At 42.6% G+C, this 22,197-nt stretch overlaps 1 protein-coding gene across 15 annotated transcripts in view; it reads left to right on the top strand.

The window, feature by feature from the left end:
- Window positions 1-14,690: 14,690 nt before the first annotated feature.
- The window catches only part of IKZF1 (IKAROS family zinc finger 1), a 70,757-nt gene continuing 63,250 nt past the window's right edge, over window positions 14,691-22,197 (top strand). For 3 of the 15 annotated variants that reach the window (XM_055703866.1, XM_027798597.2, XM_027798594.2), the window contains exon 1: window positions 15,777-16,077. In XM_055703866.1, coding sequence (XP_055559841.1) covers window positions 16,014-16,077 — 64 coding nt within the window. In that variant the 5' untranslated portion in view covers window positions 15,777-16,013. Of the gene's footprint in view, window positions 14,787-14,935; window positions 15,123-15,213; window positions 15,354-15,410; window positions 15,528-15,773; window positions 16,242-22,197 lie in introns of those variants that run through there. The other 12 variants (XM_055703861.1, XM_055703862.1, XM_055703860.1 and 9 more) reach the window with 12 other exon arrangements.

Raw genomic sequence — 22,197 nt, 5'->3', positions numbered from 1 at the left:
CTTGCTGTGCCCTTACAGCAACAGTCAACTTTCCATTCACTCAGTCTCCACCTCCCTTCTCAGTGGGAGACTGGGTGCATAGATTGCTAAATCCTGTGCACTCCCACTCAGATCTCAGAAATTCAGACTATAAAATTTTTGGGGACTATTTCCCACAAAATGGCCTAAGTGATTTAGGAAGCCTGTACCACCATACAGTGGCCTTACTTTAGATGTTCTGAAAATTCCATACTGGCAAAAAATGCCAACCTAATGGCAAATTAGTTCTAACTTGAGTACCTTAATTTGCCACTTATGTAAATTCCATTAAGATCTTAATTCACTTGGGGAATATAAATGTCAGTGTAGTGGCATAAATGCATCAGATGAATTGGAAGGTGTTTGCACCTGGCAGCACCGGAGATTGAAAATTGAGGTTTCCCTTCAAAAGCCAGACTTGGCAAACAGCTTCTGACTTCGGTTAAGTATTGCTGCAGTAGGAGAGAAATAAGAACCCAAAGTGCAGTTCTTTAGAGGATAAAAGTAGGGGGGTTTTGTTACTTTACTTAGTTATGCATTTATTCATAAGATATATTAAACAATGTGTATGTTTGTGAATCTTTTGACTTCCCCTGCCTTAATGTAGTTAATAATCTCGAGTTACTTTATTTTTGTAAAGCATTTCTGTTCTTAAATTTTCAAAATATGATAATGTTTCTGATACTTCTTTCTTCACCAAACACTTCATGGAAAAAGAAAGGAGCTGCCAGAATAACCATAAAGGGGTTTTGTTAGTTTGTTTGGGGTTTTATATTTAAATAGTATTCTTAACTTTGTTGTTTCCCTGGGCATTTTCCCTTGAAATATTAAAGCTGTCAGACTAATACCTACTAGGCCAAATTCTCACTTAGGATAGATCAGACTAGCACTTTCACAGCTGGCTAGTTTGCCTTACTGAAGTGTGGAATTTATTTACGTGATGGAGTTTAGGAATGGTGAATTTGGGTTTTCATTATTATTTTTTTTTTACTAATAATAACTTGTAGCAGCAACCACAAGAACAACAAAGTGGCAGGATTTTTTTTTTTTTAGTAAAGGATATCTGCATGTATTTGGAATAAAGAAGAAAAAAAAAGATGAAAATTTGCAGATTCTGAAAATGCTGAGGTTCTGAAGTAATGGTCAAATTTTCATCTCCTCTCATTTCAAAGTCAGTGTATCATTTGCAACTGAACAATAGTTAGGATGCAGAGCTTGAAGATACATAATCACCAAACAAGACACAGGATTCCCTAGATGTTTGTACTTGTTGTTTAAGCATACACATGAAGGAATACTCCAAGATGTTAAAAATAACCCAAAGGCAGAGAGACGTTATGTGGAATATTGACTGCTTCAGCTGTGTTCAGCAAGCAACATTGTTCTCTGGTCAGAAAACTGTGTCATGTATGTGGATGTTTATTATATTAGCTCAGTAGATGTGAGAGCTAGTATTTTCTGAACCTCATATACAGCATCCTACCTGTTCAGTCTGACCTTTTTTTTTAAAAAACCCTGAGCCCCACAACTGTTGGAGGTAAGCAAGAAAAATGTTCTCATTTACTATGTACCCACCTTTATCCAATTATGATCCAAACTTTTCTTCTATGTAAGAATAAGTACTTATTGATTTAAGAAGAAACAGCCATATTGATCCAAAGGGAAAATACACTGTACATGTTGATCAATATTAACCTTGCAGGACAAAACATCCTGATATTCACTTCAAGGCATCAATATATACATATTACTGTATGTTTGTGTCATTAAGTCAGGTAACTGGGCTAGATTTCCATCTAACAGTATAAAGTCTCTTAATGATTATTTTTCTAGTCAAATATTAGTCTCTAAAGGGAAGAGGGAGTTAGAGAACCAGAAAAGGAATAATTGTTCACTTCCCTTGAGATAAATAATACTTTTCATTAAACTCAGCTGATGCCTATCAAGAGCTGCTAGACTGATTATATAATATAAGAAGTGAGAAGTCCTCCAAATTCCTCCTAAAAGTATTAACCTGTACCAAGGTAAAATTGGAAATCTAAGCACACGTGTCTGAAGATATTTAGATGCCTAGTTTGTAATTAGTTCGATGTCAATGAACTTGTACAAGAAGGAGCTGCTTCCTTTTAATTTTTGATGACAGAGCTCATCTGAATTCCCAGAATACTTTTAAAAAGTCTGCTCAATCCAGGCATCACCAGCTATTTTCTTTCAGCCTTGCTGCAGGCCTGGGGGTTTCTTCTTGCTGGAATTCATTGACACATAGCTAACCATAAATTATACTAAGATAAACTAATTATAGTGTAATGGGGCAGTTGTGGTACACATTTTTTTTCTCTGACATTTCTTTTCTGTCTCATAATAGCTCTAACACTAGCTTAATCATTTTTATTTAAATGTTTTCTTTATGGCTAATTTCACCCTAATATCACTCAGCTCCATCTTGAGTCTCCTGAGGCACTCGCTATGAAGGACACGCCCAGGGAAGGGGCAGGCATGGGACAAAGAGAAGCTGTGAAAGCTACACAGTTGATATGTATTCTTGACATGATCAACTCCTTAATTAGAATGTATAATACATGTTGCTTCAGACCAGAATAAACAATATGGCCCTGCCTTCAAACCACCTTTATTGTCTCCTCCTCTAAAAAATATGCCTGAAAGCTGTGGATCCTTTCTGCATGACTTTGCCCAGGTGAGGCACTTCCTAAGCCTGCCCATAGCTGAAATTCACGTTTAAATTCTCATCATCTTGTGCCTCAGTCACCTTTCACCTTGTCTCTCACCCTTGTCAGAGACAAGCCTATCCTGTCCTGTCCTGCTTACATCCATCCAAAATGCTGGAAACACCATTGCCTTAGCACATGGTTTGGGAGTTTGTATCTACTCCTGTCTCTCCATCTTCAGTTTAATGTAAGACTTACTATACTTCTGCTGTTCTTTTATCCCTGACCAGTCTCCCCTGCCTGCTTGTTCTCTTTTGAAAAATCTCTTCTGAAAAATCTTTCTCTGGTTACTTGTGGGGCTGGGGAGGATGTGTCTATACATACCATACTTAATTTTCTCTCTTGCACCTGTTTTTACCTGTTATCCCTACAAAACTTGATAATAACTACAATGGCATTGTGCTTCAAGCCCCAGCCTATTGATTTGCTTGATAATATCTCACTGTTTCCTCGAGTTCCCTGAGCTGTGTGTAGCTGTTGGTTGTCCATTGTCCAACTACAGGTCATGAACTGTTTGCACACTACCACACATGATGGACTCCTAGACCCTGAGTGGCATCTACTTGTTTTCAGGTAACACAAATGATAAAAATAATCTGAAGTACAGCTTTTTGGAAGCCCAGGCTGTAAAAATCTGCTCACCTGTGAAATTGGCATGCCTGAACCTGGATGAAAGTAGGAGATACTACGTTCCCTACCTATGCTGTTCATCTGCTGGAGATGTCAGACAGACATGCTGGTATCTTTAAGCTAATACCAGTGCCTATTTGTCTTCCGGCCCATTAAATTCAAGTGGCAAGGTTTTGGTAGTGGAGGATGCTGCAAGGGTGCCTTCTGTGAACTGCCCCATGCCAGACAGAACCAGTTCCAGCCAGCTCTAAGATGGACTGGCTGATGGCCAAAGCTGAGGCCTTCAGCAATACTGATGACACCCCTGTGATAACATATTTAAGAAAGGGTAGAAAATGTTGTGCAGCAGCGGTGAGCAAATGTGAAAGAAACAGCCCTGCGACACCAAGGCAAGTGAAGAAGTAGAGGAAAGAGATGCTTCAGGTGCTGGAGCAGAGATGTCCCTGCAGCCCATGGAGAAGACCATGGTGAAGCAGGTTGCCACCCTGAAGCCTGTGGAGGACCACAGTGGAGCAGATATCCACCCTGCAGACCACGGAAGACCCTATGTCACAGCATGTGGATGTGCCCTGAAGAAAGCTGCACCTCAGAAGCAGGCTGCTGGCAGCAATTGCAGTCCATGGAGAGGAGCCAACACAGGATCAGGCTTTACAGCAGAACTTGTGACCCTGTGGGGACCCAAGCTGGAGTAGTCCACTCCTGAAAGACTGCAGCCCATGGGAAGGATCCATGCTGAAACAGTTCATGAAGGACTGTATCCCATGGGAGGGACCCTTCACTGGAGCAAGGGAACAGTGTGAGGAGAAAGGAGCAGCAGAGATGAAGTGTTATGAACTGACTACAATGCCCATTCCCCATCCTCCTGCACCACTCAGGTGGAAGAAGATAGCAGAGTCAGGAGTGAAGTTGAGCCTGGGAGGCAGGGGGGTGGAGGGAAGGTGTTTTTCTTTCTCATATAATTATAGAATCATAGAATTGTTTAGGTTGGAAAAGATGTCTGAGATCAAGTTGAACTTTTAACCCAGGACTCCCAAGTCCATCACTAAACCATGTCCCTAAGCACCACATCTACGCATTTTTTAAATACCTCCAGTGATGGCGATTCCACCACCTCCCTCGGTAGCCTATTCCAGTGTTTCACTACCCTTTCCGTGAAGAAATTTTTCCTAATATCCAACCTAAACCCACCCTGGCATAACTTGAGGCTGTTTCCTCTTGTTCTGTTACTTCTTATCTGGGAGAACAGACCTACCCCCACCTGCCCACAACCTCCTTTCAGGTAGCTGTAGAGAGCAATAAGGTCCCTCCTGTGTCTTCTTTTCTCCAGACTAAACAACCCCAGTTACCTCAGCCGTTTGTCATAAAACTTGTTCTCTAGAACCTTCACCAGCCTCATTGCCCTTCTCTGAACACTTTCCAGCACCTCTATGTCCCTTCTGAAGTGAGGGGCCCAAAGCTGAACACAGTATTCAAGGTGCGGCCTCACCAGTGCCGAGTACAGGGGGACAATCCCTTCCCTTGTCCTGCTGGCCACACTGTTTCAGATACAAGCCAGGATGCTAATGGCCTTCTTGGCCACCTGGGCACACTGCTGGCTCATGTTCAGCCGGCTGTCAGCCAGCACCCCCAGGTCCTTTTCCTCCAGGCAGCTTTCCAGCTGCTCTTCCCCAAGCCTGTAGCATTGTGTGGGGTTGTTGTGACTCAAGTGCAGGACCCGGCACTGAGCCTTGTTGAAATTCATACAACTGGCCTTTGCCCACCAGTCCAGCCTGTCCAGATCCCTCTGTAGAGCCTTGCTGTGCTCAAGCAGATCAACACTCCGGCCCAAGTTGGTGTTATCTGCAAAGTTACTGAGGATGTACTCAATCCTCTCATCCAGGTCATCAATAAAGATATTAAACAGGACTGGCCTCGGTACTGAGCCCTGGGGAACACCACTTGTGACTGACCGCCAGCTAGATGTAACTCCATTCGCTACCACTCCTTGGGCTTGGCTGTCTAGCCAGCTTTTAACCCAACATAGAATACAGCTATCCAAGCCATGAGCAGCCATTTTCTCCTGGAGAATGTTGTGGGAGACAGCATCAAAGGCTTTACTAAGGTCCAGGTAGACAACATCCACAGCCTTTCCTTCATTCACTAGACGAGTCGTCTTCTCATAGGAGATAAGGTTCATCAAGCAAGACCTGCCTTGCATAAACCTGTGCTGGCTGGGCCTGATCCCTCAGCTATCCTGCACATGATGCATGATGGCACTTATGATGATCTGCTCATGACCTTCCCTGGCACTTCAGGCTGACAGGCCTGTAGTTCCCTGGATCCTCCTTCTGGCCCTTCTTATAGATGGGCATCATATTGGCTAACCTCCAGTCTTCTGGGACCTCTTCAGTTAGCTAGGCCTGTTAATAAATGACAGACAGTGGCTTGGCAAGTTCCTTTGCCAGCTCCCTTAGCACACTCGGGTGAACCCCATCCAGCCCCATAGGCTTGTGCACATCTAAGTGGAGCAGCAGGTCACTAACCTTTTCCTTCTGGACTGTGGGGACTTCGTTCTGCTCCTCCTTCCCCCTGTCTTCCAGCTCAGGGGGCTGAGTACCCAGGGGGAAGCTGGTCTTACTATTAAAGACTGAGGCTGTCATGGTTTAACCCCAGATGGTAATTAATTACCATGCAAATTAATTACCATGCAGCCACTCACTCACTCCCCCCTCACCCAGAGGGATGGGGAAGAGAGTTGGAAAGGAATGTAAAACTCAAGGGTTGAGATAAGAACATTTTAATAATAGAAATAGAATAAAAAAGAAAGAACAATAATAACAATTATGACAAGAACAGTTATAATGGAAAGGGGAAAGGAAAAATAAAATCTAGAGGGAAAGGAAGAAAGGAACACATGGTGCACAACGCAAACTGGTCACCACCCACTGACCGATGCCCAGCCAGTCCCTGAGCAATGATCAGCCCGCCCTGGCCAACCCTCCAGGTACATATACCAGGCATGACATCCCATGGTATGGGGTACCTCTTTGGCTAGTTCGGGTCAGCTGGCCTGGCTGTGTTCCCTCCCAATTCCTTGTGCTCCTCCAGCCTTTTCAATAAAAAGGCCTGAGGAACTGAGAAGTCTCACATCAAAGCCAAAACGCAGCACCACACTAGCTCCTAAGAAGATAATTAACTCCATCCCAGCTGAAACCAGGACAGAGGCAAAGAAAGCATTAAATACCTTAGACTTTTTCTTGTCCTTTGTGGCAACACTCCCCCTCAACATCCAATAAAGGATGCAGATTATCCTTGGCCCTCCTTTTGTTTCTAATGTATTTGTAAAAATATTTTTTTGTTATCTTTTACAGCAGTGGCCAGTCTGAGTTCTAGGTAGGCTCTCACCTCTCTAATCTTAACCCTGCATAACCTCCAGACATCCTTATAGTTCCTCAAAAGGTGGTGAACTCCCCTTTTTCCCCTGAGTTCCAGCTGCAGCTCTCTGTTCCCTACCAGCTTGCCTTTCAGCACACAGGGACAGCCTGCTCCTGCAGGCCCGTCAGAACTATCTCCCAAGGGACTCTGTCAACCAGGCTCTGAAACAGGACAAAGCTGGCTTTCCAGAGGTCTAAGGTAGTAGTTCTGCTAACCCCACTCCTTACTTCTCTGAGAATCAAAACTTACCACCTCATGATCACTATGCCCAAGATGGCCTTCAACCACTGCATCACCCACCAGTTCTTCTCTGTAAAAAGCAGGTCCAGCAGGGCACTTCCCCTGGCTGGCTCACTGACCAGCTGTGTCAGGAAGCTGTCTTACACACACTGCAGAAACCTCCTACACTGTTTTCTCTCCACTGTGTTGTATTTCCAGTGGACATCTGGCAGGTTGAAGTCCCCCACAAGAACAAGCACTAGCAATCTTGAGACTTCTCCCAGCTACTTGTAGAACATTTCATCTGCTTCTTCATCCTTGCTGGGTGGTCTATAACAGACTCCCACCACGATATCCAACTTGTTGGCCCTCTCCCTGATTCTTATCCATAAACACTCAACCATACTGTCACCATCATTCAGATCTAGGCAGTCAAAACACTCCCTGACACACAGAGCTACCCCACCACCTCTCCTTCTTTGCCTGTCCCTTCTGAAGGGTTTATAGCCATCCGTAGCAGCCCTCCAGTCATGCAAGTTATCACACCATCCCACCAAGCAGATCAATGCTCCCCCCATCAAGGAGTTGGTAGCTGGTGAGTGATCTCTATGTCGTTATCTTGACCCATGAGTTTTTTCATCATATTTTCTCCCTGCTGTCCTGCTGAGGAAAGGGGGTGAGGGAGTTGTTTGGTGGGCACCTGGTAGCCAGCCAAAGTTAATCCACCACAAGCTCACAGCTGGCTTGTAATCTGGCCAGCTCCAAGTCAAGGCAAAAATGCTTGAGTCTGCCCCCTAGACATGTCCTTATAATGGATTACTTTATCCAGAGACTTGAATGATTCATTCAAAACTGCACTGAGAACACTGTCCAAGCCTCTTGCTTATAAACTGCAGCACTAATCTCCAGAGCTTGCTTTATTGCTCTGTTTGTTATAGAAGAAAACTTCCCCTTGGATTCCTTAACAGAAATTCTTAACTGCTATTAAACAAAAAAGGTTTCCAACAAGTGATAGAGATCGCAACGGCACTCTGACCACAACGGCACTCTGACCACATACCTGTCATCATTAACTATAAATAAGATAATCCAGAGAGGAGATTTACACTCTCAGCTATATTGAAATACATTGGAATAGAAAGGCACAAAGATAAGAAATGTCATTTACTTAAAATGGGTTTGTTTCTCCAGACTCAGAATATTTGGCACATGTGTGCAGCAATTATCAGAAATTACAATTAATCACTAGCTATATATAGGGATCTTAATGGACAGTCTCCTGAGCAAGGTGGGATCTGTAGAAGATGGCAGACCTCACAGACACCAGTGTTGTTTTCTAGGGCCAAATGAATGTACTTATTATAAAGCTGAATTGAAGTTTATTAATAGAAATGTTTAGTGAAAGCAAATCTTTCACAGAATGAATGCTAGATTCACTAGCATGTGGATATTCTTGCTTCTTTCTGGCAGTTCAGAAACAACATTATATGATTCATATAATCAAGTAAAACAATTGAATGTTGAACCACCATCCAACACAACTGTTCAGAGATCTTCACTGAATAATTATTAGTAATAAATTAACTTGAAAAAATCAGGATTTGTTACATGTGAGCAGTGCAGTCCTTCAAGTATTAGCAATACTATTAGTAGTTTACTTTTTCTGAAAATCGAGGGTAACATACTTCTGAATCTTTCTAATCTGACTTCATTACAGTTTTGTGATTTGAAAAATAGCCAAGAGACTTTAAGAGATGGAATTAAAAGAAAATGAAAAAGCAAACCTCTATGACCAATACATTGGTTCATTAACACAACTATCCACTACTTCCTGCTTCTTAGCAGACACCACTGAAATAACAGCAGACTTGTTTAATTTCACCTTTGTCGGAAAATCAGACAGATACCTACTTTCAAGGTTTTTTTAATCTGTCCATATGAATTTTTAGGGAGTAATCATAGGAGTAGTTGAGGAAGAGGATGAACTATCCATTTACCATTCAACTATCGTTCTGAGTTTCTAATGTCCTTATCTTATTAAGTCAAGATTAAGGCCATACAAAAATGGACCTATATCTTTTTCCTATTCCCAGCCACCTTCTCAGGTAGGATTAATTTTGGCAGTAGTCCCTCAAGAGAAACATTCATCAGCTCTTACACAACTCTATTGGTGGAGAAATGCCTGATTAACAATGTTAATCTTGGAATAGATCCAGTATCTGTCTAGGCTTGGTGACAACTTCATCTCTGCCTGGGTAGATTAGGTCTTAACCACTGTGATCTTCACCCTGTAGACAGACAGCCACATCATCTGTGTGATATAATATGGGGGGTGGGGAGGGGATGGGGGGTGGGGGGGAGTAATTCTTTGAACCTCAGATGCAATGGATGACACAAAGGAACTGTGATAATCCCTCTTAATTCAGCTCCTTTTATATATATAGAAAAGTTTTAACCCTTGGTCAAAAGGAAAATTACTTAAGAAATTTAAATTGAAGTACAACTATAGCTATACTTTATGAATTCACAAGTTTGGAAGGGATCAGTAACAGCAGAACTAACATGATAGGATATTTCTGTTTTAAAATTTATATGTTGATTTAACGCTTTCTGAAAAGCAGGTGATTGCCTTTTTCTAATCACAGGCTCTTGAGATGGCATTGTCCAGCCCCCCCTACTCAAGCAGGGTCAGCCAGAGCCAGTTGCCCAGGACCCTGTCCAGCTGGGTTCTTAATATCTTTACAGATGGAGACTCCACAACTTCTCTGGTAAACCTGTTCCAGTGTTTGAACACCCTCAGGGCAAAAAAAAAAGTACTTTCTTGTGTTCAGGTGATATTTTTGCCTGTTGACTCTCATCCTATCAATGAGCACCACTAAGAAGAGCCTGGCTTCCTCTTCTTTGTTCCCTCCCATCATGTATTTAGACACATTGATAAGATCCCCTGGAGCCTTTTCTTCTCCAGTCTGAACAGTTCTGGGTCTCCCAGCCTTTCAAGAGGTGCTCCAGTCCCTTCATTGTCTTTGTTGCACTGCACTGGACTTGGCATGTTCTCCTTCATATCTGATCAGAGTTCTGGCTTATGGATGTGTATTAGTACAGAAATGACTGCAGTCATGTTCTGAGGCATTTTCAATTAAATTTAAATTTGTAACTCTGATTAAAGCATTTCTGTTCTCACTTTTAACACTGGAAATCTAGAGTAACTCTTGGACTTCAGTAGTTGTCTCCAGATGTAACTAGAAGTTGAATTTTGTGTATATTCTGTGTGAAAATAGCTACAGAAAAAAAGCTCATGAACTAGACCTACCATTTAAAATAGCTGAAGCAGCAAAGCTTTTCTTCCACAGGCCACAGTGTTTTCAGTTACATTAGACTAAATCCTACACGCCATGTTTTTAGATGCAGAGTAATTGCTGGGCGGTCTTCAAAGCAGAAGTGTGGTTCCTGCAACTTTTTAGTTGTATCCTAGCTGAGGCTACTGTTGCTGACAGTAGTGCCTTAGTCTTCTGTAGTCAGAACTTTCTTATCATCAAAGGAAATTGTGTCCTTCCCTCTTCCCCTGACACACAGTTATTGCTGTTTGTAGCCAAGTCTTTAACCAGATTCATTAGCTGGTACTCAAGAATGTCCCATTTTGCTAGATAGATTAGGCAATTCACATTGCCTGAGAAGACAGCAAATTCCTTGGAATGGCTTGTGGTAAAGTGACACCTGTTAACGAGCACCTCTGTGCGCTACCTAAACATAACTAGCAATAATTACAGTGTGTCTTCCCTATGAAAGAGAGTGGTGGTGTGGCTGGTCCCTCTCTCCACTGCACTTGTCCTGTAGGCAGGCCCACTGGCCAGTCATTCTACCCACAGGTTCTTCAGTTTACCAGAGCGATCTCCACAAAAATGCCAGAGATCAGCTGGCAAAACAAGGAGATAAAAGGCTGGATGTGAGTGGGAGCGCCTAGATTTGTCCTGGGTCCGCATTTAGCTTTGGTCCAGATGTGGCTATGAGCAGTGAGTTTTAGAAGGGACACTTTTCAAGCAGCGATACAATACAATGTGTGGGACTGGTTATGTCTTTGGTATGCCCCCTCACAAATGTTTTGTGCATGTGTGTATGTGTACACCCATAACCAGTGTGTTTAATTCCACCAAATTTATAGATACACATAAACTTGAGATGCTCCTTGCTGAATACTAAATGTCATTCAACATCATGGTTCCACTTTGGTCAGTCACTGATCATACAATATGTACCTGTCCTTGATGCCAAAATATGTCTGCAGTCATATTCAGACTATTACATTACCTTACTGTAAAATATTCTTCTACCTTGTTTTTTTAAAACTAAACCCCCTCTTTTTGCATTTACTGTTCCTAAAATGGAAAGAAGTTAACAAGACGACTGATGACAAACTGTTAATTTTTCTCTCCTTTCACCTATGTACAGATTAAAATCTCACATACCTGACCAGCTGCCATCCACATTTCCTTGCATTATTACAACTGTTTATCTCATGTTTGTGGTAGTTCCTGTAAGACCCTAAGAGTTTCTCTGGCCTCTAGATAAGAAGCCCACAAGGAAAGAAAGAATTGTGAGGCTGAGGTGTAGAAAACAAGGGGGGCTTTCTGATTGTACACAGGTGACTCAAAAATGATAGTATGGTAGAAGTCAGTGTAAAATACACAGATGGGGTAGCACAAGGGACTTGTAGTTGAGCTCTAGGAGGCCAGTCAGTGAAGAAAAGTTATGTGGGAAAAAAAGCCTGGAGATAATTGCCTGAAATGCTTATATGTAAATGAGAAACAAGAATGATGGGAGAGATCAGGTAAAGGACAGTGGGAAGCTGATTTAAGATAAAAGAGAGGTGAGTAATAAATATGTTGCAACAGTGTCTGAGGAGTCAGCACAGCAATGCAAAGAGAAAAATACATGGAACAGAATGATGGGAAAGAAAGAAGATTTTGGTGGTGATATTTTGCATTTATATGTCAGTAGCACAGGCAGTATTTCCTATGATGTGTAAGGAGAGGAAACTGTGGAACTTTGAGATGCTTTTAAGGTAAAGGCATTAGAGCTTTGCTAAAAGGTGACTGTTCTTTGCTGAAAATTTAAAAAATCTGAGAGTACAGATTAATGTATCAAAGATCATAAACAAAGGAAGATCTGCTAAATGTTAGACATTATGTGGAATGGGAACGGCAATCTGTATTTCCTGTGTTATATTTAAATAGCTGCCGATCAACTATTCACTGTGAGGTCCATGATATTTTCTTGAGCACTTCTGGCACTGTAAAATACGAAGAGCCATCTGAGAGCAAAATAGCATTGTGGAGGGTTTCTCAAGGTGGAGGGACTAGGTACGATAAGGGTTGTGAAACAAAGATGGTCACACTATTAGTATTATAGTAGAAATCAGGGTTTGGGGGAAATTTCTGGCTGTACAAAACAACATCCACTACCCTTTTGTGCCTCTGGAAATTTACCACGCTTTAGGTGATAAATCTTCACCATCCTCATCTTGATCAGAACTTCTGTTTTCCAAACTGAAGGAGAACTATTCACTCAACGAATTCACAACCCTGCAAGCAAACCCTCTGGACACTGTGCCCAGGCCATTCTCTGCATAATTAGGACTACAACCTAAATCTTGAGGTGAAAAGGCAAAGAGGAGCACCTGCCTGGTGCACTCCAGCTGTTAAAGCAAATATGCATGCTTTGTGCTTAAAACTTCTTCATTGAGTCTCAATTTGCAAAACTTTTCTGTTGAATTTTTGTTTTAAATTGTCATCACCTGCCTGGTAACGGACCGAAGCAGCACAAATACAGCATGCTGTCCATTTTGAGGATTCAAGCTGGTAAGACTGCTGTAGGAAAACAATAAATGGGAAGGGTAACACACAGCAGTAGAAACATTGTGCCTCCTGCAATAACAATTAGTATTCGTATTTAAGAACAAATCTGAAGGAAATCATTCACCGTGCAGACTTGTTAGATGCTTCCCACATTAAACCTGATAGCAATGTAGAAGTTTATTTAGTAGATTTATTCCGAAATAAGATTTAGCTGGCAATGAATTAGACCACTGTAAAGCCACTTGGGGGGTTGCTATACATTGCTCTACCTTATATCCTTCACAACCCACTTTGGTTCATCCAAAATTCCCAGTAATGTCAGTGGAAATACTGCAAGAAAAGGATTGCAGAATCTGGCTCTCTTCAGGCAAGTACCTAAGCGTGTATATGAAACCATCCCTTAACAGGTCTGCTTCCAGTAGCTCTAGGCTTGGGTAAGCATCACCAGGACAGTGGAGCTGCCTTCAGACAGCCCACTGCTGCTGTCCCAGCAAGAAACTTGCTGTACCTGAGGGCAGGCTGCCAGCAGCAATCTGCGTGCTGCCATGGCTATACCGTAGCAATTCTCAAGGGCATCAGCCATAAAAGGATCTTCAGAACATCTAAGTCCTGAGAGCTCCTATGAGCTGTTAACAAACCTAAGCACAGTGAGTTGCAGAAGGTGCTTACATCTCACAAGATTTGACTTAAGCAGGCTCAGCTCACACATGTCCAGCATCTTGATTCTGACCTTAAAACTCTTAGCGAATGTTTAATGAGAAATCGTGGCTTGCACAGTGTGAAATCTCCCTTTGAAAACACGTGCCAACCCCCCTGGTAGGCTGGAGCACACTCAGAGCTGCTGGCCTGCAGGCCCTGCGGCAGCTGGAGCACAGGAGAGCAGCGAACAGCTCCTGAAACAGATCCTTGGTGGAGTGTTAGTCCTTTTACTTCAAAATGTCTGGACACGTGTATCTGTGGAAAGTTGCTGCATTCCCTTGAGTTAACCAGCTTCTGCTTTCTAAGAGGGTGGTTTGATGAAGCTCTCCCTGGCTGCATTTCCCAGCCTTTCTGAGGCAGAGCTCTTTGGGATTTCCTGAAGAAAGGTACTAACTGCTGTGCATGTGGTGGCACCTTTCTGTGGATCTTTTCTTTCTTTCTTTCTCTTTAATGATAGTGTGTGATTCTACCGATCAAATACTTTTGTTGCCCTACATGAAACCTGCTGGAAGATGTGGAGGTATTCTGGAATAAGTAACAGGAGAATTTGGCTCCAGGTTTCAATCCTATCAGATCCATACAATCTGCTTACAAGTTCTAGTAAAAGGAGGGTTCTGCATCTCTGTAAAGACAGTGTGAAAAATAAAAGAAATTGAGAAGCGCTAGGTATGTCTGGTTCATCCCAAGCGTACCCAGATATTACCCTGGTTTGTGAAGCTCACAGGTCTGCAGAGCTCCGAGGGAAGGAGTGCCTGGTATAAATCCCCAGGTACAGTCTTGCCATTTCTGTTCTGAAAGAAGCCCAGCTTAGCACTGCAGACCTCATTGCGTTGCACAGTATAAACTTGTAGTAAGCACTAGACAATTTCTGTTCCGAAGAGCTCGTGTGATAGGGCCCTGATCTTTCCAATGCTTATGTGCTTGCTTAACTTTGCATCTCTGGATTATCCCTTTTAAACCAGTGAGATTACTCGCGTGCATAAAGTTATGCCTTAATTTTTTGTAATACAAGAGCACAGATAAAGATAGGATGTGAGAAAGGAAGTATTATTATCCTCATCTTGCAGACGAGGAACTGAAGCACAGCAAAAATGAGATCCTCATCCTACACAGAGTGTATATGCGCTTAATTCTTAAGCGTACGAGGAATTTCCGTCAGGTTCACTGTACCCTGTGGACTGAAGCGTAAGGTCTGAATTTCAGTGACTGTCTCTGCCACCGATTTTAAGTAAGTTACCTACGCTCTGACCCAGCGGTGTTAAATTCCAGTGCTCGGAAAGCGTGGGGCACGTTTCGCATGGGATGCGAACGGCCAGGCTGAGATAAAGGAGGACGGTCTGACCCCCTTTTGCCGTAGCTCCGAGGCGTTACAGGTGGATGTCTGCAGCTGGCGGCATGTGACAACCCGCCGCGCCGTGCCTGGGCGCTGCCCGCCGCTCCGAGAGACCCCCAAGTCCTGGCGCCGCATGAGCCCGGCCCCGGCAGCGCCCGGCGGGGGCGCGGAGCCCGGCCCCTCTCCCGCGGCTCCGGCTCGGCGGGGCGCCGCGCTAGAGCACCTCGCCAGGTAAAGGGCCCCGTGGGGGCCGCCGGCCGCCCCGCTCCGCCACCGTCCCAGGGCCGGCACCTGCGGGGCGGGGGCGCCGGCGTGCGCGGGTGCGGAGCGGGGCGGAGGGCGGGCGGGAGCCGCGGGGGAGGGACCGGGCGCGGAGCCGCCGCCCGCGGGGCAGTTCAGGCACATGGAGCGGCGCCGCCGCCACAGCTGCCGCCCGCCCCGGCCCCCGCCCCGGCATAGCAGGTACTGCGGGGCGGGGGGTCCCGGGCGGGCACCTGCCCCAGCCCCCGGGGGCGGGCGGGGGGGCAGCCCCGAGCGGCTGCGGCGTGGGGGTGAGGAGGGGCGGCGCGGAGCCGGCGCTGCCGGGGAGAAGTTGCCGGGAGCGTAAAGTGGGAGACTGCGGAGCCCAACAGGCAGGTCCTCCCGTCCCGTCCCGTCCTTCCCCTCCTCCCCATCCCACCCGTTTGGCTTTTTTTTTTTCCCCTCTTTTTTTTTTTTTTTTTTTTTCCAAAAAACATTGCGCCGCAGTTTGGGTGTAATCCAGGCGTTTTGGGGCGCTTCCTTCAGGTTTCGGAGATGAGCAGCCGCAGGGAGCTGGCCGGGAAGGAGAGCTCATTGATTGGGGGGGGAGCGGCGGGGCGGAGGAAGCGTTACCCCACGCGGGAGCGGGTGCGGACCGCTCCGCTTCCCTCTCCTCCAGCCAGCGCCGCACTCGGGTTCATGACAAGCCCGAGGTCGAATTGCTTGCGCCTGTAATTTGCAGAGGGGAGGCAGGTGTGGAGGTTGTAAAAGCCTTCGGGAACTTGTAAAATTAGCAGGCCCTGTGTGCTTGAGGGGAACGGCGTTAGAGGAGAAGTTGCTGACTTCCGAATAGCGGTGCCACCAGAAGTTTTCCTCCTTGCGATGCAGCCTGTCACAGCCGGAGGTTTTCTCCCGCCCTGCTCCGCAAAGTTAGCCTCTGTGAAGGGTCAGTTTCGCTCTGTAGTCATTCTTAAAGATGTGCGTAGTTAGAAACTGTATGTGTGAAGAAACGATTTCCCGCTGCAGCAGTCGATTCTAAGGAAACTTTAAATTTTGTGCTTCGAGAAACCTGATTACTTCTTGGATTACTTTTCTACCTTGGTCTAGAAGGTACGGTAACGCTGCCAGATGTTGCGCAAAGCATTCTGCTTCAAAAATTGTTAGAAGTTAATAACACTGTGTCAGAAAAAAAGATGTAGCTTATGATTGCAAATTGTTTCAAAAAAGTGATGTTTTGTGGAATGCAAGAATTTTCAGACTGGTATGGCCGCTGGCTTAAACTATGTAAATTACTGTTGAGGAATATAATGTCGTTTCTTTTCTCTTTTTCTCTTTTTTTCTGTCTCCCCCCCCCCCCCCTTTTTTTTTCACTTGTACTGAGTCTGCTTACACATGTAAGCGTAAGTAGTGTTTTCAAAGGACTTTGTGTGGGGATCAGGAGTTAAAATAAGAGCTTTCTGACTAGGTATTTTTCTTTTCAGTAGATGATATTAAGGTTACATCCATATGCAGTTACTGTCCAGCTGTCCAAAAAACACCCAAATGAAATAAACCAGGTATCTAATCCTGATTATATTTTACGCATTCACCTTAACAACCCATTTGCTAGACCTTAATAGTCTAGTTTTAAACTTGGGAGCTGTAATGCATTGCGAGGGCCAAATTTTTTAAAAGCTGTACTTGGTTAGCTTCAGTTGACTGTTCATATCAATTGTACCTCCCATGCATACCGGAGTACTATATAGTATAACTCTCTATTTAACATTATAAATGATCATTGAAAGATAAAGAGTAGTAATATATTGTGTTTAGAAGTAAGTACTGAAATTCCTTGCAAATACTTGGAAAGCCTTTATGTGAATCAACGGAGCAGGGGCATGTTCTGAGTATCTTGTGGCACTGCTCTCCTGCCTTGCTAGTGAATAGCATGGTTCGAAGTGTTCAGAGTCTTTAGTGAAATAGACAAATTAAGGATGGGATGACTTTCCTGTATGAAAATGTAGATCCTTACAAATTTTCCAAACCAAATTTTTGCCCTTAAGTAACTTTGTTTCTTCTTCTTTCTCTTCTCTAGTGAGGGAAATTAAATCAAAGTGAGAATGGATTTGTTCATGTTACCATGAAAATGCCTAGAATTCCTTTTAATGGGTTAATATAACAGTAGCATGCAATAGTTCATAATACATTCCTATTCCAAAAGGTGTCATTGCTTGCATGCAGAAGCTTCTTTCTAATATTGATATGCTCTGCTTTGATTTAACTTATAAATATTTGGTTTAAAACTGAATAAGAAATACAGGATACTTAATACTGCTTAAACTGCTGTATGCCCCAGCCCCTCAAGATACCTCATTCCTTAGCAAAGCTCTTCCAAGTTTTATTTTGATGCCTGTATGCCTTATTGCTTTATCAAAGCCTTTGAAACTGCTGCATATTGACATGAGAAACAAGTAAGTGTAGACCAAGAACTCTTAAAATGATAGCTGTCCGTAGCAGAACTGCATGGGGGAAGTGTCCAAAATACTGCAGAGCTCTGCACTTTGTCTAGTTCATGTTTCTGTTATCCCAGACTTGCTTCCAACCTTAAAATATTTTCTCACATTTATTAATATTGGTGACTATTCATTCCATGTGATCTTTTTGGGTTTTTTTAAGTAGCCTAAACTCAGAACTTGATATACTGCAAGTTTATATTAAAAAAAAAAAGAAATATAAATTATATCCCTAATGATATGTTAAATTTAAAATTAAAGGCAAGGAGAAGGCAGGCTTATCTACCACAAGAGAAAGCTGACCAGACTGAAAACAATGGAATTCCAGTGCTGGACAACCTCAGGAGCCAGGATTTCAAACCTAATACACTGATACCTGCAAGAGTCCTCTACCTCCTGGGTACAGCTTCCAGGGGAAGAGACAGAGATGCAGAGGCATAATGTGGAATTGTACAGACTGTCCTAATTCTGTCGGGACTGCTGGACCCTGGTAATTAAAGAGGGATTGATAATGGGAAGATAGGGCAGAGGACTCTTGTCTCTTTGCCTTTCATGCTCCCAGTAACGGGAGAAGCTTAGATTGATCCTGTGTGCATGGTTTATCCCAGCTGAGTGTATTTCTCAGGGTAGCTACCTAACTCCAATTGAGCAAAGTGAGTGCGTGTATTTTTAGGAGGTCCCATACTCAGGAGCCGCAGTAGAGAGACAAGCTTGTTGTACACCTGTGACTTTCCACCTTGGCTCCCGGCTGCCAGTGCTCACTCCGAGAATGGTCTGGTTGCATGTTTCCTTACATAAGCATGAATGACACCTTTGTCATTTGTGTTACGTGCCGTGTACGATAAAAAATGCAATAGTCTTCATCTCAGTGTTACTGTAGCCATTTTCCTTTCCCTTGTGGACCTTAATATGAGAAAAAAAACAACACAAAAAACAAAAAAACCCAACCAAAAACCCAAACCCCAAACCTGGTCCGCTTGCCACTTCCACTGCATAGCAATGCAGAAATGTAAGTGGAGAATCAATCCACAGAGTTTTACAACAATGCAAAACTTGTTTCTCATCATTAAAATTGGATAACTCCAAACTGGAGCCAAAAACATTTCCAGATATATTTTATTTGAGTTTAGGTACTTGTGCTAAGGTTACAATCTTGCAGAAAACAAGGAAATGGGTACAGTCTGTATTTCAGCAACAGAAAACAAGGGCATAACAAATCGTATGCTGTTCTGGCAGATCATTTTTGGAAATATTTTCGTAAAAAGTCCAGAGGATATCAAAAGTCATGGATCACAGCCTAATTGTGTGGCTTTTTGTCAGGAAAAACTTCCACTGGACACTTTCGGGATTTTTTTTCCCCCCCTTCGGTTTTATGTGCAAGAAGAGCTGTGTCCATAGCGAATTTTATTGTTTTTCAGTCAAGATTCACATATGTACTTGATTACATCTTGACTAGTCATTATTTTCCACTATTATTAAAAGTAATAGAATTAGACCAAAGAAAACATATTAAAGTAGTAAAATGTAGTGTAGCAGTAATGGGATCTTTGGGAAAAGTTGTCATCCTTATGAGCACAAGGTCCGATGCGCTGCTGGTACCATAGTGGGCTCCCCCAGAATTCCACTACTAGCGACAAACCCCACTTTTCTAGGAAGTGTAAAATGACACAGAAAGAAAGGTTTTGGAACCATTTTTCGTTCTCAGTATCCTTACCCTGCAAAAAAGAAAGAAGACAGGGAAGGGGAGAAGGCTGCGCTGCTGTACAAATGCTCTTGGAGTCTATGCAGTTGCTAGATACCTTGTATCGGTTGAGGAGTGTAAGGTGAGGACTCTTGGCAGTTGTTCTGGAGCTATGATTCTTCAGGAAGCGTTTTTTAAATGCTTGCAACTCAACGCAAGAGTCAAGAGGAAAGGTATATTCCTCGCTGGTGTTTTTTTTCCCATGTAATCCAAACATACTTTCTTTTTCCCCTGCTGGAGGGGAACAGCCTTTAGAGATGAGTGTGAACTCAGTCTGAGGCAAGATAGGCAGCCTTGGTCTTGTCAGTGTTACAGCAATTTTTAAACAGGAGGCTGCGTTAAATACCTTTCACTCATCCAAAGTAGCTGCAGGAGTTTTATCTCCCTAGTGGCTATCCAGCAAAACAGACTGACTTCAGCTGGGAAACTCCCTGCTTCCAAGGTCAACTGTGGTTTGTTGTTCCTACATCTGAATCTATACCTAAACATAACTACAACTTGGAGTCAACACGAATTTTGTTTGCTCCCTAAATTTAAACACAGTTACCTTAGCCCCCAAGGGTATGTTGTGATCTATCTTTATTAAAAGCCCAACAACTTCTGCCTTGCCCTTCTCCTTTAAGACACACCTTCCTCCATGCTTTAGGCTGGTGAACAAAAAACTTGTTGCTGGTTTTTCTGCATTGAGCAGGCCCCTACCAACACAGTGTGGTGACTGCAAAATTAGGTCCTAGTCCTGAAAAGGTAGATGTGTGTCCTTAGCTTTATTTGTACCATTGCAAATTCATGGGGATAAGACAGTGCAGGTTTGGGACCTGCATGGCATGCTCGTGCTTCTTGTATAAATGCCTCGAAAGACCATTCAAACTGCAGTTTTTGAAGAGCAGTCACACTGAAATTGTCGGGGTTTTTAAGCAGTGGGAACGGTCTGCTTCTTTAGCTTATTTTGAAGTGTATTTCATGTGTAAGATTTAAATTTCTGCTTCTGATCCCAGTTGCTCTAGCTATATCAGTAAAAGAAAACTTGCTCTCTATCTATAAAATAGATCTGATTCCCTGGTGCATTGCTTCATTTTTCCACTTGTGTCAACTCACTAAAAACAGTGAAGCAATTGCAATATAAAGCTGGAATTGTCCGTAGTGGATTGGGTCCAAAATATTTGCAAAAGCAGAGTGAGTTAACTGAAATGCGTAGTGTGGAGAAACTTGCTAATTCATTTCGATTATAGTAATTTTAGGAGTTATTTTTAGGTTTATTTGGGGGGAGAGGGGGAATCATACAGACCTCTAATATGCTTATTCAGGCTGATAATGTCCTTTAATAATCCGTAACAGCTTGAATAGTTTGAAGGGAAATTAGGAAGCAATTCTGTGATCATGAAGCAGAGTTATTGAAACCTCCTATAATTTGGACAAATCGACTACTGATATATTGTTAGGGATACTTGGCAATAACATTTCTAGACATAAGGGGATCCTTTTGTGTTTTCTCTATTGCATATTTAGATACACTGTGCTAAGGATATCATACACTTTTAAAATCCTACATATATGGATACAAAAAGTACAGTTTTGCATCTGCTGCTTGCTTTCTCTTGAGTGAGAGCCCTGGAAGAATATCCAAGAGCTCGATTTGGCCACTTGAGAACGTGCTATGTTCTTAGATTGAGTGCCTTAATTTACACACCTCACCCTTTTTTTAGTCGGTTTATTTGTAAGACGGAAATGTGTGCATTTTCTTTGTCATGGTGAATTTATTCCACTTTTCTGCTTGATTTTCAGTGAATAAAGGTGACAGAGTTTAATGAGTTAATAAAATGTGGCCTTCATTAGGAAAATTACCTTCATATTTTTCTCATATTATGGAAACAATTTGTAATGCTTCTGGTTACAATTCAAAAACCTGAAGAAAGAATCTTTTTTCATATTTGCAATGGTAGCAAGTACAGTAATTTGCACACAAAGTCAACAAAAGGACAGATTATTTTTTTAATTATATCCTTTAACGATGAATTGCTACATTAATATAGTTGAAACTCAGTAAAATGCTAAGAGTGCATATGGAAAACGTACATGCACACAAGATGCACTTTTTATCATTTGTCAGTGCTTTGAGAAAGAATTCCCAAAGAACTAAGAATTATGTAGGATCTTTGAGACAACTTTTTTTACACCCTCACAATTGTTCACTAACACGGAAATTAATTTTACATGTGCTAGACATATAAATGTTTCACATCTGCTCTGTTAGCAGAGTTCTTTTCTCAATCTAGTGTGTTGAATTACAGTGCTTCCTTCATTTTGCAGACAGGAGCTCTCCATTGAAATTTGACTGTATGCTCATAATTGTATTGTCAATTCGTGTAGTTAACCAGAATTTACACTAGGCAGGAATAGAGAAATGACTGAATAACTAAACATCTCCCTAGACTTTGTAAAAAAACCTGAATATGGAATTAGTGTAGAGGGAGAGAAACTGATCCACTTAGTTTTAATATTTTTCTGTTTTAATTCAGTCCTTTAAAAGACCTGGAAGGTGGTTTGGTTTTTTTAAACAGAAATGGAAGGACACTGAAGTGCTTATTATGACTCTCAGTTTCTAGTTTTCAGAAAGGACCACCCCTCATCTTTGTAGTTATTATTTACATTTAGCTGTGTGATGAGGCGGAAATTAAAAATAGAATTAAAATGGTTCTAAAGTAGAGTCATTCACAGAGATTGTGAAGTCTAGCATATTAAATTACAATAATAAAGCTAATTATCAGCTCCTTGCTGAGATATTGAATGCTTTTAATTAGAAATAGTTTGTAGGATTCTAGCCATTTTCTTCAAG

Source organism: Falco cherrug, chromosome 3, assembly GCF_023634085.1.
Source record: "Falco cherrug isolate bFalChe1 chromosome 3, bFalChe1.pri, whole genome shotgun sequence".
NCBI classification, from domain to species: Eukaryota; Metazoa; Chordata; class Aves; order Falconiformes; family Falconidae; genus Falco; species Falco cherrug.
This window is presented reverse-complemented; position numbering and strand designations above follow the sequence as displayed.